At 57.8% G+C, this 14,808-nt stretch overlaps 3 protein-coding genes across 3 annotated transcripts; 1 reads left to right on the plus strand and 2 right to left on the minus strand.

Annotated features, from left to right (window-relative positions):
- Positions 1–3,135: 3,135 nt before the first annotated feature.
- On the plus strand, positions 3,136–3,463 carry TRAVEDRAFT_52959 (uncharacterized protein; the record flags this gene model as incomplete). Its single annotated transcript, XM_008045932.1, has 3 exons — positions 3,136–3,169; positions 3,230–3,279; positions 3,347–3,463. The coding sequence occupies 3 exons, from the start codon at positions 3,136–3,138 to the stop codon at positions 3,461–3,463; spliced, it is 201 nt and encodes a 66-aa protein (XP_008044123.1).
- Positions 3,464–3,812: 349 nt separating this feature from the next.
- On the minus strand, positions 3,813–9,743 carry TRAVEDRAFT_52960 (ankyrin; the record flags this gene model as incomplete). The annotated part of the gene is made up of 12 exons (XM_008045933.1): positions 3,813–4,658; positions 4,711–4,858; positions 4,909–5,025; positions 5,082–5,895; positions 5,946–6,080; positions 6,144–6,889; positions 6,946–8,079; positions 8,127–8,206; positions 8,255–8,346; positions 8,401–8,416; positions 8,476–8,766; positions 8,820–9,743. The coding sequence occupies 12 exons, from the start codon at positions 9,741–9,743 to the stop codon at positions 3,813–3,815; spliced, it is 5,343 nt and encodes a 1,780-aa protein (XP_008044124.1).
- A 642-nt stretch (positions 9,744–10,385) lies between these two features.
- On the minus strand, positions 10,386–14,786 carry TRAVEDRAFT_61012 (DUF1212-domain-containing protein). The gene is made up of 11 exons (XM_008045934.1): positions 14,151–14,786; positions 13,850–14,067; positions 12,891–13,795; positions 12,464–12,839; positions 12,111–12,389; positions 11,808–12,049; positions 11,647–11,752; positions 11,355–11,592; positions 11,226–11,299; positions 11,007–11,171; positions 10,386–10,941 (listed from the first exon to the last, which is right to left on the minus strand). The coding sequence occupies exons 2-11, from the start codon at positions 14,018–14,020 to the stop codon at positions 10,708–10,710; spliced, it is 2,790 nt and encodes a 929-aa protein (XP_008044125.1). The 5' UTR covers positions 14,021–14,067; positions 14,151–14,786; the 3' UTR covers positions 10,386–10,707.
- Between the last annotated feature and the right edge of the window lie 22 nt (positions 14,787–14,808).

Consider the following 14,808-nt stretch of genomic DNA (forward strand, 5'->3'; position numbering starts at 1 on the left):
CCCGGCGCTGTGGGAGTTCTTCAATGAGAACATATGGCGCTTTGGCCAATAAGCGCTGTCTGCCTCTGATCAGGACGGCGGACGCGCACGACTGCGCACGCGGACTGCACGAACTAGACGTGGTCGGCACCGCATTGCTCGCCGAACGTCATTCACTCACCGATGCTTGTGTACCTTTGCCGTCCGGCCTTGCCCTCTGCACGAAGAATCGGGCGTCGGCAGATAACACGAACTCTGTGCCATGCTGCAACCAAGGTTGAGATATCAACATTGGCCACTCCTCAGGGTCCGTCGATAAGACTGTATGGTTCCGCTACGCACAGAAGCATCACTTGCATGGAATCGGACTTACCTCTGCTGACGTCAAGAAGCATTCTTGAACCCTCGCGAACAAGAGATGGCGCAGGAGGCTCGGACAGCCCGTCGTTTGCGCACCTCGTGCCCCACATACGCGGCGCTGGTTGGCCTTGACCGAGTACAACAGCTCACACCGAGGCGATGTTGCAACACGCGGTCGGCTGGCCGACGTGTAGCTGGTTTCCATCTAGACCCATCCCCCTCCATATCTGCGGCCAGCGTGCAGGTGCCCCAGGGACAACGTAAGGGGGCTTGTGTGAGAATACGACATAGTACCGCATGGTTCTGCAGTCTGTCGTTGCAGTCGATCAGGACTTCACGTTGAGTGGCTCGCTATAAACAACTGTCTGGCGTGTGTCTGACACAACCCCAGTCGGACGACAGTGGTGTGCTTGTTCGTATCCCTCATGTTAGATCAGAGATGCCGACGGCAGGGTCCACCAGATTCCACTTACAACAGAAGAGTCTACGCCCGGGGCTCCACGGCGTGACGCAGCAAGTCGTGCTCCGGGCCCGCGTGCGGAATTGACATAGCCTAGATAACAAATGAGTTCATCTGCATCCGTGATGAGGATACGGCGCATCGCACCTTACGTCGAGGGACTCTCCATGACTAGATGTAAATCGTAAGGTTAGATGGTAATCTCAGACGCCACGTAAGTTGAGTTTGACGCAGTGGGGATGGCGCAACAGAACGCTATGTACTTGACAAGAGCCGATGCGCTAGCGATGTAGTACCGCGTGGTCGACCGAAGGGGGCCTGGAGGCTGGTACGTGGCCTGTCGCGGAAGGACGGTTCTCTTCAAAGTTCTTGAGCCTATCAAGCAACACGAGCGATGTCGCAGCAAATGTTATATAGGTTCGGGTTTGAAGCTGGGGAAGCGCGAAGGACATGGTGAGGGTCTTGGTCCAAGCAGCGAACACGGAGTTGACGCCGACGGCGACTCCCGGCTCAGGCTTAGCGCCTTCGGATTCGGCGGACGGCGAACGCGGCGACCGGTGCACTCACTGCAGCAAAATAATCGAAATTTCCATTATCTACCTTGTTCTTGTGTATGGAGAAAAAATTACCGTGACAAGCCTCTGCGGTAAAAATGCAGTCATGGCATTTGCTGGGTGAAAGTTGCCTAGTGGCTGTCTGCAGGATTCCGAGTTCGCCGCTATTTGCATCTATTTGTACTTGCATGGCCGCTGCGCGGCGGCACCAGAGCGGCTGGCACCGTTCCTCATCGTCAACGACGACTTGCATCTTGTTGAAATCATATTGGCATGCTTTTTACCATCTAAAACCGTGGGTATGACCCCGAAAATATATCAGAATCTCGGTGAGCTATGAATATGATCGTCCGCCGAAGTTCTGTGCATCATGCTACTCAGTAGGCATCGCGAAAACGGCGCTGCCAGCACCCTCATAGGATACCGCTACCTGCAGTCTGCGAAACTTTGGCAGTTTGCATATAAAATGTCAGATATGTCTCTATCCTACGGGCATAGAGGGTAAACAACTTGAAACCATCAAACCCCATCCGTGTAGGCTAATTGCGACTGGACGAACCGCACGCACGTTCGCTGCTACTCGTAGCAGAAAAAGGACTGACTGGGAATCTATCACCGGCGAAGCTCCGGGGGCGGCCCGTCGGAACCCTTCTTCATCCTGGCAGGTCTAATCTTGTACAACAGGTCGTGTGGCCCTCATAACAGTGCCCAATACCGTGACGTCGAGTTCTGAACGGACGCCTCGAAGTGCGTCGCCATATCTTCAAGCCCTGGCGCAAAGGTCTAGACACGCATACCTTCTTACCGTACCACGTCAAATCGGTGGGCCGCGATATTTGCGCGAGGTTCTTCCGACGGGTGCTTCGCGGCGAGCATAGATGCACGCACTGGCAGTACGCTTTCACCCGGAAAACGACAACTCTCAAGTTGCGGTGATGCCCGCTCTTTCGGCCCTCAATAACAGCACAGGCACCCTGACACATTGCCTAATGCACAAGCCACCCAACAGACGGCCGGACGACCACTCTACAAGCTTTAAGAAGACGTTCAAGACTATAATCAGGAGGCATTTCCCATCGCTGGGCCAAGTTGTAGGATCCATCTTCCCGAAGCATCGCATGACCCTTACGTGTAATACTAAAATGACTAGTACCCAGACCTGCGAACCGCCACCTCCGAGTCTGCGGTCCGACCATGCGCGACACGCTCATCGCTTTGTCCATAAGCCGACGGTTGCCTCTTTGATCCTGGCTACGAACATGGAAGCGGCCGTGCCGTCCCTGGACTCCGATCTCCTAGAAATGTGAGTACACGGATCCTCGTACCGTCTCTAGGCCCAGCCACGAAGCCGACGATCGACTTCTATTTGCACAACTCCCGCACAAGAGCAGCGGCGCGACGTACCCGTGTCCGGCTTCTACTTACAGTCGCGACACTTCTCGCTGCCTTCAGCTGCGCGCATCGTGTCCCGCTGGCAACGGCTTATACGTATATGGCTCAATCCCCGCCGCGCGAACCCTACTGTCACACGACGATGCGCTGAATGAGGGGTGCTCGTCGGTAGCCAACGGAGATTATGGCTCATCCATCGCGCCATCCACTGGAACGACCCATTCCGTCCAGGCGCGGAAATCGCGCCGTGCAGCGCGCGTTTCGCCCCGCCGCGCAGCCAACGAAAGGTATAAAGCATGCCCGCCTCTCATCGTCTCTCTCCAGGCTTCACAGACTCTCCACTCCAACACACCTTTCTCTTCACCACCTCCCCCCACAACACTCATCGCAATGCCTCCGGCAAAGGGATCCCGTGGTGGTGCCGGTAAGCCCCCTCCACTCGCTCTCCCTAACCCCCCTCGCTGACCGCACCTCTCCCCCACAGCCAGCGGCAACAAGGCCCCCGCAGACACCGGCCGCGTCCCCACTACGCAGGTGAGCGCGCCCCGCCTCCCAACGCCTGTCTGACCGCGCCTCAACGCGTACTCTTCTTCCCCGACAGGCCAAGGCGGGCAATAACGCCGCCAAGGACCCCTCCCCCGCACGCCCCCAGCGCACCGCTGCCAACGGCAGCGGTCCTGCGCCCCCCAAGGCTGGCGCCAAGGCCCCCAAGGCCTAGGAGTCGCAGCCGCCCAGCGGTCGTCGGACGGGGCGTGGGCGGAGGGTGGATGCCTGCGCCTGCTTCCCGCACGGTGGTTTCGGTAGACGGAGCTTGAAGGAATCACGCATGCGGAATGTATACGAGTCGGAGACGCGCATTTGTACTCGCAATGTATAGAGAAATTCGCTTGGATATGGCTGTATGCGAGCGCGCGGCCTGAATCGCGGTGGACGTACGCGACTGCGGCACTTCGCGGCTTTCTGCGACCTGGGTGTCCATGAACAAGCCAATATTCATATATCGTACAAGGCATAAAGGTATTACTACAAGGATGCGATCAAGAATGCCCTCAGAGGTATACACTTGCCTACAGACAATCCGCCTCGAACAGGGACATAGTCGGCTCCAAATGGAAGTGAGCTACGAGACTGTGTTTCTGTCTCTTTGTGTTCTCGTCTTCCACGACCTCCGCTTCGAGCTCCAGCCCGTCATTGTCGTGATTCTTGTATTTCTTGCCTTGAATCTCGGACCGGTCCAAGCTAGCTTTCACAGATCGCAAGACGTCGTCCAGGTGGACCAACCCACGACGCGCCGGCCGTGCGGCAACCGCGCCGACGATGTACTCGAACGTCTTGAAGACGTCGCTCATCCAGTTGGCAGGTGTCAACTCCTCCGACTCAGGATCGCTCAGACTCTCAGTCTTCTTCGCCTCCTCTTCCTCCTTCGCGCGCAGCTTGGCCTTGTCGTCCATCGTCTCAGCGAACGCGTCGAGCGCAGTGGCGAGCTTCGTTCCCCTCCGCAGACGGCCGTTCGCGACGAGACGTTCGATCGTGTCCTTCAGCTGCGCCACATCCGCTGCGGATGATTTCCTGACACGCTTGCGGTCCCACTCATAGTCCCTGATCACCCGCGTCAATGGGTCCACGGTCGGCGCCATGTACGGGAACTCCGAATACGTCGTGCGAGTCTGATGCTGGAGCCACAGCTGGGTGGCGGTCTCCAAGGGGGTGTTGCCGACCCCGTCTTCGAGATGCAGCACCTCCGCGGGGCCGGCGTCGCCGACGGGGCGCGCGATCTCATGGAGGCCGGCCTTGACTGCAAAGTGTAGAGGAGTCGAGCCGGACTTGTCGCGAAGCGCGAACATGGGAGCGTCGAACTCGACAAGCAGTCGGACCGCCGGAAGACACTTCCGTTTGACAGCGATGTGAAGAGGCTGACGGAATGATATTGGCGGGCGAAGTTGGGTTGATAAAAGCGGCACTTACAGTGTTGAGAGCGCCTTTGGACTGCTGCAGGAGCATGCCTGCGGTGACGTCTCGGGGTAGCTTCTGCAGAACATGCTTGAGGAGCGTCAGGTGAGCCTTGGAAGTGCCACCAAAGTTGCGGACACAAAGGATGTGGTAGATGTTCCACCTTGGCGTATGTGAGTAATCTAGAACGAAGCCGGGTTCCAGAGCACTCACCCGCGCATATCAGTCTCCGTATATGGGACACCATTGGACAGGAGATAATCGAACATCTCCGGGGGGCAACCCCAGTTCGCCGCCACAAGGATGTGATTGAAACCGACGAAGTGAATGCTGTATGCTCCAGTCATCAGTGTCGATATTGCATTTTCACATGAACGGACACGTACCGGGACATTAGCGCGTTCTGCATCGTCGCCGGCTGAAGTGCAAGCACCTCCTTGACGGCGCTGAGGTGGCCGCCGATGACCGCCGCGGTGACCGCAGATTCATTCAGCTCGTTGTTGGCCCAGCCAAGCCGATCGCGAATTTGGCCACGAATTCGGCGGAGGTACTTGGCCTTCTCCTCGTTGTTCGTCGACGTAAAGTAGTCATATGCGGCAAGCGGACGGTCCGACGCGAGGTACTGCATGACGCCCACCGCATTTGCGTGCGCGGCTATCCACAAGAGTGGGACCTCCGAGCGCTTCGTGGATTTAGGTGCATGAGGATTAGCCTTCTCCGCAAGGTCCTTGCGCTTTTTTCCGTGCACGTTGAGACCCATGTAAATCCTCGCTGAGGAAGGTGTATGCCGCGAGTGCGAGACGTCCTCGGCTTCCGACTCGTTGAGCGACTCCGGGAGCTCGATCCCGGCTCCTAGGCGGCGAATGAGCTCATCCAACATGGCCCGCCTATCGAACTTGCAGACCCAGGTGATGGCGTCGGCGGGAATATCGAGCGGTTTGGGGAGGGCTTTGTAAAGATCGACGATCTGCACAAACATCTCAAAGTCGTCCTCTACCACGGCCTTGAGCGGAGGGGGGCCTGAGTGCCAGCTGTCATCCTTAGCATGGTATACCCAGTCATCTAACTCGAGCAGTCGTGAGGGGGGCGCATCGGTTTGCACCTCTGACGGCCTGTGAGCGATATCGACGAAATTGATCTCGCGTGCGGATTCTTCCTCATCGCTGTCACACTCGGAATCGTGGTCAGAATCGTCGATCTCTGTTGACCAAGTCAGGATGAGTTGATGGAGGTCGGGCGCAGGAACTTACCCAAAACTACGCTCCTCACGACGAACTTCGACTGATTCTCAGCCTTCGGCTTATACTGGGCGACGGCAATGGCGAGGACGAGACGAGCGGTATCCCATTGGCGGTTGTTCAAAGCGATAGACAGCGGACTCGGACCTGTTTGTAAAGAAACCGGTTGGAAACGCTGACGGCATCCAGCAGAGCATGATCGGCACGTACCACGCTGATTGTTCAAGAAAGTAGACGTTATCTGAAGGAGCTTTGTATTGGACTTTCCCTTCCCCTCCTTTGGGAGGCACAGTGCTTGAACCTTCGCATTGTCGCCAACGCGGCACGCCTCGAAGAGGTCGTCGTACGAGCTAGTTAGCTGATTGGGGATATCGTCGAACGATCGAGGGCCCGTCATCTTCTGGTATGACACGATAGCGGGATACTGCGGAATGCCCCACATATTGCTTGGATGGAAGCTGGTATTGACTTGGGTATCGGGCCCAAATATCTCCTTCGTCGACTTCGCGCCATGGGCCACCAGGATCTCTTCCGCCTCGCGGAAGTACGGAACCATGCTGAGGTACTTCTCCGCCTTCTTCGAGAACTCCTTGACGTCGTCCTTGTACGTCTGCAGCGTCGCCGACCACTTGAGCAGCTCTGTGCCCCGCGCGCCCTGCCAGCCGGGGAGGGCAGCAAGCTCGCGAAACCTCACGCGCTCCGCTTTCTCTTCGGCTCTTTTGAAATACGTGTCTGCTTCTCTTTCTAGAGCGGGGATGACTGCCCGGACGTAGTCGAGAATAGCGATGTGCGTGTTGGAGTCCGAGTTGTTGCATTCCGTCTGGATGTCGACATTATACTCCGCCCCGATGTCGAGGAGTAGACCCAGGATCCCGTCGAGGCATGCGAGAGACACCTCGACCGGGAAGTACACGTCCCCTCTCCAGTCGGCGTTCGTGAGCACCCACGTGTATTTCCTGTTTAGAACGGACGCTCCGTTAGTTGAAGGACTGATGGTGCCGAAGTTGCTTACTTGAGCTCACGAGCACGCTGGAAATGATCCTCCGAGAGGGAGATCTTGGCGCCGTACGCAAGGAGGATGGCCGCGGACGTATGGTCGCCCTTCGCAATAGCAGAGACGATTGGGAACATCGCCTGCCACTGATACGTCACCATGTGGGGAGAGTCCAGGACGGCTTTGGCATTGGGATCATGGTTCAGGAGCGTCTCAACGAGGGCAGGTCGACTAGCGCAGACGATCTTGTGGAAGATTGTGAACAGGTTGTCGTCCGCCTCGGATGATATGGCGCCGCTTGCGATCAGCTTTTTCGCAGCGGCGCACGCGACATCGACGTCTCGCGTGAAGGTAGTTATAGTGAGAGGGTGGAGGGGTTCTGAGTGGCGATCGGCTTGAGTTGCGAGCTTCGGGTCTGCCCCGGCGGCGAGCAGCTCGTCCATCACAGACAGCGACCCGAAGACGACCGCGTAGTGCAGAGGCGTCAACCCGTAGTCCCAGTCGGGGAGGTTGACGTCGACGACGTCGGGAACGTCCTCCTCATCCTCCGGAATCAGGCTCGCATCGTGATCGGTCTTCAGCGCCGTTGCACCCTTGTCCTTGTTTGAGTCGTCCTCGGAAGACCAGTCGTCTTCACTGCTCTCATGTTCATCATCCTCGTCGTCCTCGTTTCCCCCCGTTACTCCAGAGTTATCTTCGGACATCGTCTCTTCCTTCTGCGTCTTTTGAGCCTCCTCCTGCGCCTTCTTTGCCGCCTCCTCCTCCTTAGCCTTCTCCGCATTCATCGCACTACGCTCGAGTAACCTGCGAACGACGACAGGTAGGTCGGCCTGGGCAGCGAGGTGCAGCGCCGTGCGACCATCGACGAGGCGCAGGGTCATGCGCGCCCCAGCGTCGACCAAGTCGCACGCGATATCCTCTTCCTTAGAGAGGATAGCGACCTGCAGGGGTGTGCGGCCGACATGGTCGCGCCGGTCAACAGTCATGTCCTCTTCGGCGAGGATTTTTGCGACTGCTGAACGATCTCCCATGACGATGCTGTTGAAGAGCCTCTCAGTGGCACCCATGTAGGCCTGCTCGGACCATTCGCCATCGTCTATCGGATTGAAGCTACCCGAGAGGCTCTGGCGCCCAGGGTTCTCTTCGATGAATCTACAAGGGAATGAGACAGAATACCACAAAACATGATTAGGGCGTACTGAATACGTCCGCGGACGTAAGTATCGTCCTCGGTCTCTTGTATCTTCTTCTCTTCATCGTTCTTGGGCTCGACACAGCACTGAGCCTAGTTTAGATGACTGTATGCGCTAAAGATTGAAGTACGTACCTCGCAGCAGTCCTCCAGACACTCTGCCATAGTACCAAAGAATGCAGGGTGACGATGAAGACGTCGATCCTTGTTCTTGGGGTTGTACGGGGCTAAAACATCCGTCAGCGCCTTACTCGCAACGAGGGGTACAGTATACGGCTCACAGTTCATGCCTAGATCCTTCAGAGCACAATCAGAATATCAGAACATGATCCAGGACACGACAAAGTAGCACTCACTGTTTGGTATACCAGCTTGTCAATACGTCTCGCGTCCCAGCCAGGGCCATACGGGATGTGAAGGACCTGGACGTCATAATCGTTCATCTGCAAACCCCCGAGGTCGATGTTGGCCTTCAGGTTACCCTTCTCCTGCTTCCGGCGGGCCCTCCAAACTCCAACCGCCGCAGGGCGGGCGCGAAGAGAGCGTCGGTCCGAAAGGTACTCTGTCTTGGCGTTCGTGTCCGCGAGGCGTTCGAGCACAAGTAGCCGCCCCAAGCCTAGAACACGAACGATTGATCGTTCGAATATCTGGTGCAAGTAATATTAGATCCAGGGATCTCGTCATGTATTCAAAGACTCACGGTTGGGTCGATGTCGCCCCTGCGGAGGCTGGGAACCTCCACTTCGAATCCGCGCGCTGCGTACTTTGTCAAGCGGACTTCATAGGAAGGCGAGCGGCGCGTCGTGTCGATGGTGTTGCACTGCCGCATCATCGCTACGATCGCGCGCGGACTTGCCCAGACGCGCTCGCCGTCGAACAGGCAGCACGGCGCATCGACGTCGAAGCCAGCCAGGATTTCCGCCGGAGAGGCGTACAGGCGCAAGACGATCTGAACCGACCGGTACGGGTACTGCGAATGGATCGAGACCGTATGCGTAGTGCGGATGCATGTCACGTCCCATGGGACTGAGTCGCGCACGGCCTCGTAGATGACCTGCATCTTCGCCTCGGCCTGTGCTGGCGTGAGCCCGTAGAGAAAGATGTCGATGTCGGACGTCGGGAACGCGTTGGTGTGGAAGTGCTTGCGCATGGCGCGCTTGGAGGTCTTCGCGGAGTCAGGCAAGGGCAGGAGGCACGCCAGAACGGAGCCTCCGGCCACGACGACGTTGCTCCAGTCGTTGAGCTGGGAAAGAGAGCCCTCAGAGAAGATCGCCCAGTTCTTCTTGAAATCGTCTAGGTCGGGCACCATCGCGGCTTCACCCTCTTTGCGGCGCTGCTTAGTGGACAGAGGTAGGATATAGCGGGCTGACAGATCGTCTTCGTTCGCAACAACCCGTGCCCGAGTCGTTCGGACATCGCTAGGTGCGTCGAAGACATCGACTAGGCCAACATAGGGGCCTTTGAGGCGTGCGTTGCCCTTGTCGGCAGTGAACAGCTTGCGGAGCTCTGCTTCATCGTTCAAAGACGGCTGAAGTGCTTGGACAAGAGCATCGTTCGAGCCAGCACCGCGAGGAAGCCGCTCTATACGCGCGATGAAAGCTTGGGCTTCAGGTGTCTGTGGCATGTCTGCACAGTGATAGATGCCGGTCAGTGTCCGTGGTCTCGAGCGATGAGGAGAGCGTTGCGGGGAAAGCGACTGCGATCCCCGAGTGTCGACAACGTGCCTTTTATGCCGTCAGGCCAACCTCAGCGCGTATGGACGTCACATCGCTTGTGTGGAAGCCCCGAAACCAAGCGATCTCGCGGTGGTGGCGTGGTCGAATGACTCCTGACGAGTCCGCGCACAAATTCGATCATGGTGGGCGGGAATTAAAGCCAAACCTAGCAGAGCGGTGCATCCGGAACCGGGATTGGTGTGCGCGCCTATTACCATAAAGGGAAATTCCCGCCGTGAGCTGGCGCGACGCCCTCGAGTCAACGTCCGGAGGCTGTTTCTCAATGCCCAAATCATTCCACGTCATGATCACGTCCAATCTGCTATACTCTATGGATATCCCGAACCGGAGATGGAAGCACTTCTTACTGTCATATCGCTTTGTCTTCACCGGTGAAAGACTGCCGTCCCCAAATGATTCAATTGCGAGGCCACATCTCACTTGTTGGATCACAACGGCGGATTAGAAAGGTACTAAACCCGAAATAACGATAGTCTTCCGGAAGGCTTCTACGTATGATACATCGGTGGACAAAAGGCGGGGGGCGGGGGGGTCTATGGGGGGAAAGCAGTGGAGAGCAGGGAAATTTGTACAAGACGCCAGGAGATGTGGGAATTCTCTAAAGACAATTGCAAGGGTCTGAGTATCTATCGGGGGGCACGAGTCATGTTCGTGGTGCGCATCGCTTATCGTAAAGTCCATGATGTAGGCAAAAGGAGCAGGCCGAGAAGGAAACGAGGGGAGGGGGGAGCGAGCAAAATGTTCGGAGAGGTGTACTGTGCCGCGGGGTGACAGGCCCGCGGAATGAGGAAGACTTGGTACGTACAAGAAGAAAAGCTTTTGATGGGTGTATGACCGGACCGTCTCTGGGCCTTATAGCGTAAACATGCCCGTGCCGCGCCGCCGCGAAGGAATAGGATGGACGAGCACGAGCGAGATGCCGAGCCCAACGGTGAGGCCGATCGCGACCGAGATGAGCTGCAGCGCTGTCTGGAAGCCTGACAGATAAGCTTCGTTCGACGACGAGCCGGACTCCTGCTGCTGCACGAAGGTGAACAGACCGCCGTTCGCCAGTCCGGAAGGCAGCTGGAATAGGATGCCAGTGATCTGCGCGAGTGAAAATTTGCGTTAAGCTTCGCTGTAAGGCAACAAGGGACTCGGGCCCGACGCACCATGATGACGAAAGCGTTCCCGTTGAAGAATCGGCCATAGAGGTTCGCGACGAAGCCGACCGCAAGTGCTCCGGCGGCAGCCGAGATGTCGCTTTGGTTGCGGAAGCGCGTGCCGGTGAAGTGGTTGGTGACCCAACCAATGCACGAGATTGCCACCAACAAGTACTGCAAGCGACGGTCAGGAACGCTCTCTAATGTGGAGTCGTGTGTGGGACGCACCAGTTCGCGATGTTTCCACGGCGCGTAGTTCCTCAGACTCAGGAACAAGGAGTACAGCGGCACCGTCAAGAAGGCTGTGGCGAGATGGAGTGAGCGCAAGTTCGAAACAAAAGCAACCGTGTAACCTACCCCACCACAATGAAGGAGTTCGTTGCCACCAGGGCCCGTCGGGGTCATGGCTCAAGCCGCACGTAAGGTCGTCAGAACCAGCAAGGCTGTGGTGCGATATCTTGGAGTAGGCGGTGGCGCCTATAGCAAGACCGAAGCCGAGGAACAGCGAATATATGCAAGAAAAACAGACTCGAACAGCGCCGGAAACAATGTTGCGCGATGAGAGTTCGAGACTGCCGCAAAGGACGATGAAACCCTGAAATTATCAGATAAGTGGATGCGATATACGAATAGCTGGTGCGAGACTCACGGGTAGAATGAGAACAACAGAACTGGAAGCAATAGCGGAGTAGCAGAAGTATCTGGAAGACGAGAGAGCAGCAGCTATAAAGCTGAATATGGTAGCGACGGTGATTCTAGAGGTGTTGTGTTAGCTTCAGGCTCACAGCTTGCGAGAACGAACAAACGTACTCGAAGACGTTGGAGTACAGTTCGTTACGACCAGCAAACAGTTGAATGACGATGAGGAGACAGCCGAGGGGGAAGGACATGAGCGAGTCGATGAAAGAGCCGTTGAAGCTGACACTGCAGATTGAGGCTGAGCAAGCACCACCGATGAGAATAATTTGCCAGTTCTTGTAAATCGGCTTCCGCAACATGAGCTTGTCGAGCTCGCTCGACGCATCCTTCACGGATATTTCGTCGTGGATGACCTACAAGGACGATGATTATTAGTGGCGGTCGCGGCACAACTGGACGCGGCACGGGACATACCGTCCAGTACAGCTTGTGCGCCTCTTGCAGCTTTCCTATATCTAGCGAGCTGCCCTGCCGAATGAACTTGATGCTACTGGTGCTCGTGGACGGGTCCTCGAACGAGATGAGCATCATGTCCGGCAGGTACATGCACGACAGCGGGGTGTCGAGCACCTTCCCTGTCGCCTGGATCTGCGCCTGCAGCCGGTGCGTCGGCCCGCCGAACATCATCATCGCGCGCGCGAGCTTCAAGATGAATTCCTGCCTCGCCACGATTTCCGCAACGTGGCGCGTTATCTGGGGACAGCCGCGGTCGGTGAGCAACGTCCGGTCGAGCGCGCGGTGATGTGTCGTAAGTAAAAGGCACGCACCCAAATCTCCGCCTTCTTGCGCTTCTGTCGCTTCTCTCTTTTCCTGTCTTCAGCGCCGCTGAACTCCTTCTCACTCAGCCACTCGTCCGTCCCGAGGTCCGTCGCTGGTGTGCCAGGAGCGGTGCTCGGCGTCGCCGCCCGACTGGGCACCCACTTTGGGAGATCCTTGAGGACGCCCGTCCATTTTTGTCGCCCATGACCGGGGCTACCGTTCGAAGGATGCAAGAGCGGCGGAGACTCGTCGGCGGGAGAAGGCGGTACCGATAGCAGCGTAGGCGACCGGCTCTGCGGATCAAAATGCATGCTGCGTGAGCGCGACAGCGTCAACGAGCGCTGGCTCTGGGAAGCCTTGGGCAGGCTGCTCTCGAGCGAATAGCTGTGCTATTGTTAATCAAAGCACGTAAAAATTGCAGATCCTATCACGTACCGAGAGAGATGATAACCAGGACGCTTGCAGTTGGGTGCGACAGTGGCGGGCGCTGGCGCGGCCACGCCTGCGATGTTCCCAGCACTCGCTATCAGAGGGCCGAACACCCCTGCTCCGCTCCGTGCAGCGGAAGGCCGGGCATCAGGAAGCCCCAGCGTGCGTGTCCAGGGGTGCGACGGCGGTCGGAGGGAGTTGGTCGAAGGGTTCGGCATGGAAGGTGCGTAACCACTGCCCTCCGCGCGGTTCGGGACGGGCGGGGGAGGCATCAGCACCGCCGAGGACGTCGTCGACCCGCTCTCGGTGAGATTCGCCGTCTTCCCGCTGTACACGGACGAGGGGCGCGACTCGTCCAGCGAGGAGCGTCCGGGTGTCGACATCCCCGACTGGAAGCCGTTTGAGGGCTCGTAGAACGAGAGCAACGTCGACAGGACACCCTTGGGCGCGTCCCTTTTGTTCTCGTTGCGCACCTCCGCGCTCTTCTCCACGTCGCCTCCGGGTGTGTGGCGCTCGGTGAAGAAGCCCTTGCGTGTCTGCCTGCCGCGGCGCTCCGAGTTGGCGAGTGGCTCTTGCGACCGGGAACGTTTGTGGCGCTTGCCGCCGCCACCGAGGCCTCTTAGGAACCCGTACTTGTGTGCGCGCACTACCTTCTTGGCCTGTTCTTGCGAGTACTCCTCGATGTCGACCCCGGGAAGACCGGCTGTTTCGTGTCGGTCGATGAAGTTCTCACCAGGAACCTCGTGTGGAGTAGGTTGAGGGCTCAGTTCTGGGGAGGTAGGGAGTGATGGCTCCGGCGAAATAGCTGTAGGCGCGGCTGTCACGATCATGGGGCGGCTGCTGTTGCCTTCAGACATCGAAGAGGACCGGTGGCGTTCTAGAGCTGAGGCGAGCGTCTCAAAAGCGTCGGGCTACAATGACAACCATTATAGCGATGAAACAAAGAAGGTGCAAAAGAAACGTACATCCAAGGCGTGTTCGTCCAATGCCCTCGACGATGGGGAGCCGTCGGTCTCGTCGAATACCCATTGGACCTTGCGAGGTGTCTTGTGGCCGGAGCGGCGCGTGCCCCCGGGCGGCCTGTTGTCGGCGGGGGCGGTGGGATCGGAGGGGTTCATGTGTGGAGGAGAGTCCATGGCTGAATCATTTGACGAGGAAGGGGTAGGAGAAAGGAGGATGCTCGCTATGGACGGAACATGATGCGGCGGAGAGGGCATGACTGTGAGCAGCAGTCGGGGGGAGCTACCGAGAGCAGTCCGGACTCACCAGGGCGTGAAATACTTCGGGTCTGAAACTGATTCGAGGCTAAACGCGAGGAAGAAGGATGCGCACGGTCTCAAAGGAAGATGGGACTGGGATGTCGTCTGGACGCCTTGATGTGTAGGGAAGCAACGGTTCGTGGTCAGGATGGGATTGGCCGGCGACAGCGTTATGTGTGAGCTTGCTGCGGAGGAGCGGGTCGGAGTAAATACGCCAGACCCACGAAGACGGCTGAGGAGAGCGATGCAGACTCCGAGCCATTTCGAGAAGCGGCCCTCGATTGGTCCAGGAAGGTAAATTTGCCGGTGCGCCCAAGCTTGATTGCCCTCGGCAGCGGCGCGCGAAGGCGAGAACCCGACAGGCCTCTCTTTGACGTCAGTCCATTTCGAAAGACCCCGCCCCGACCTCATCGCCGGCCCGATAGTACTCCCCGCCCCGCACCCCTAATCGGGTATATGCCCGCCTGGTCCGCCCGCGCATTTTCGCGCCCGCCGCGCGCTCCCCCGTTCTGGGCACTGCGGACAGGGGGCGGATGTTGCAAATCCTGTTCGCCATGCTTGCGGACCTGGTTGCGTTGTCGCGCCTTGCTCATTTGAAAATTTCTCTCTTCCTCAGCAACGCTGGCGAATTGCGTTCTCGCCCAACCATCATCGGTCCGCGACTC

Source organism: Trametes versicolor (genome assembly GCF_000271585.1).
Source record: "Trametes versicolor FP-101664 SS1 unplaced genomic scaffold TRAVEscaffold_13, whole genome shotgun sequence".
In the NCBI taxonomy this organism is placed as follows: Eukaryota; Fungi; Basidiomycota; class Agaricomycetes; order Polyporales; family Polyporaceae; genus Trametes; species Trametes versicolor.

What these genes read in the sequence shown, in the direction of transcription:
- TRAVEDRAFT_61012 (XM_008045934.1), bottom strand. Translation starts at nt 14,020, where the DNA reads ATGGACTCTCCTCCACACATGAACCCCTCCGATCCCACCGCCCCCGCC. An exon ending in GCAAGAAGGCGGAGATTTGG is followed by an intron (nt 12,390 to 12,463) that starts GTGCGTGCCTTT and finishes GGCTGTCCCCAG; the next exon opens with ATAACGCGCCACGTTGCGGA. An exon ending in AACTCCTTCATTGTGGTGGG is followed by an intron (nt 11,300 to 11,354) that starts GTAGGTTACACG and finishes ATCTCGCCACAG; the next exon opens with CCTTCTTGACGGTGCCGCTG.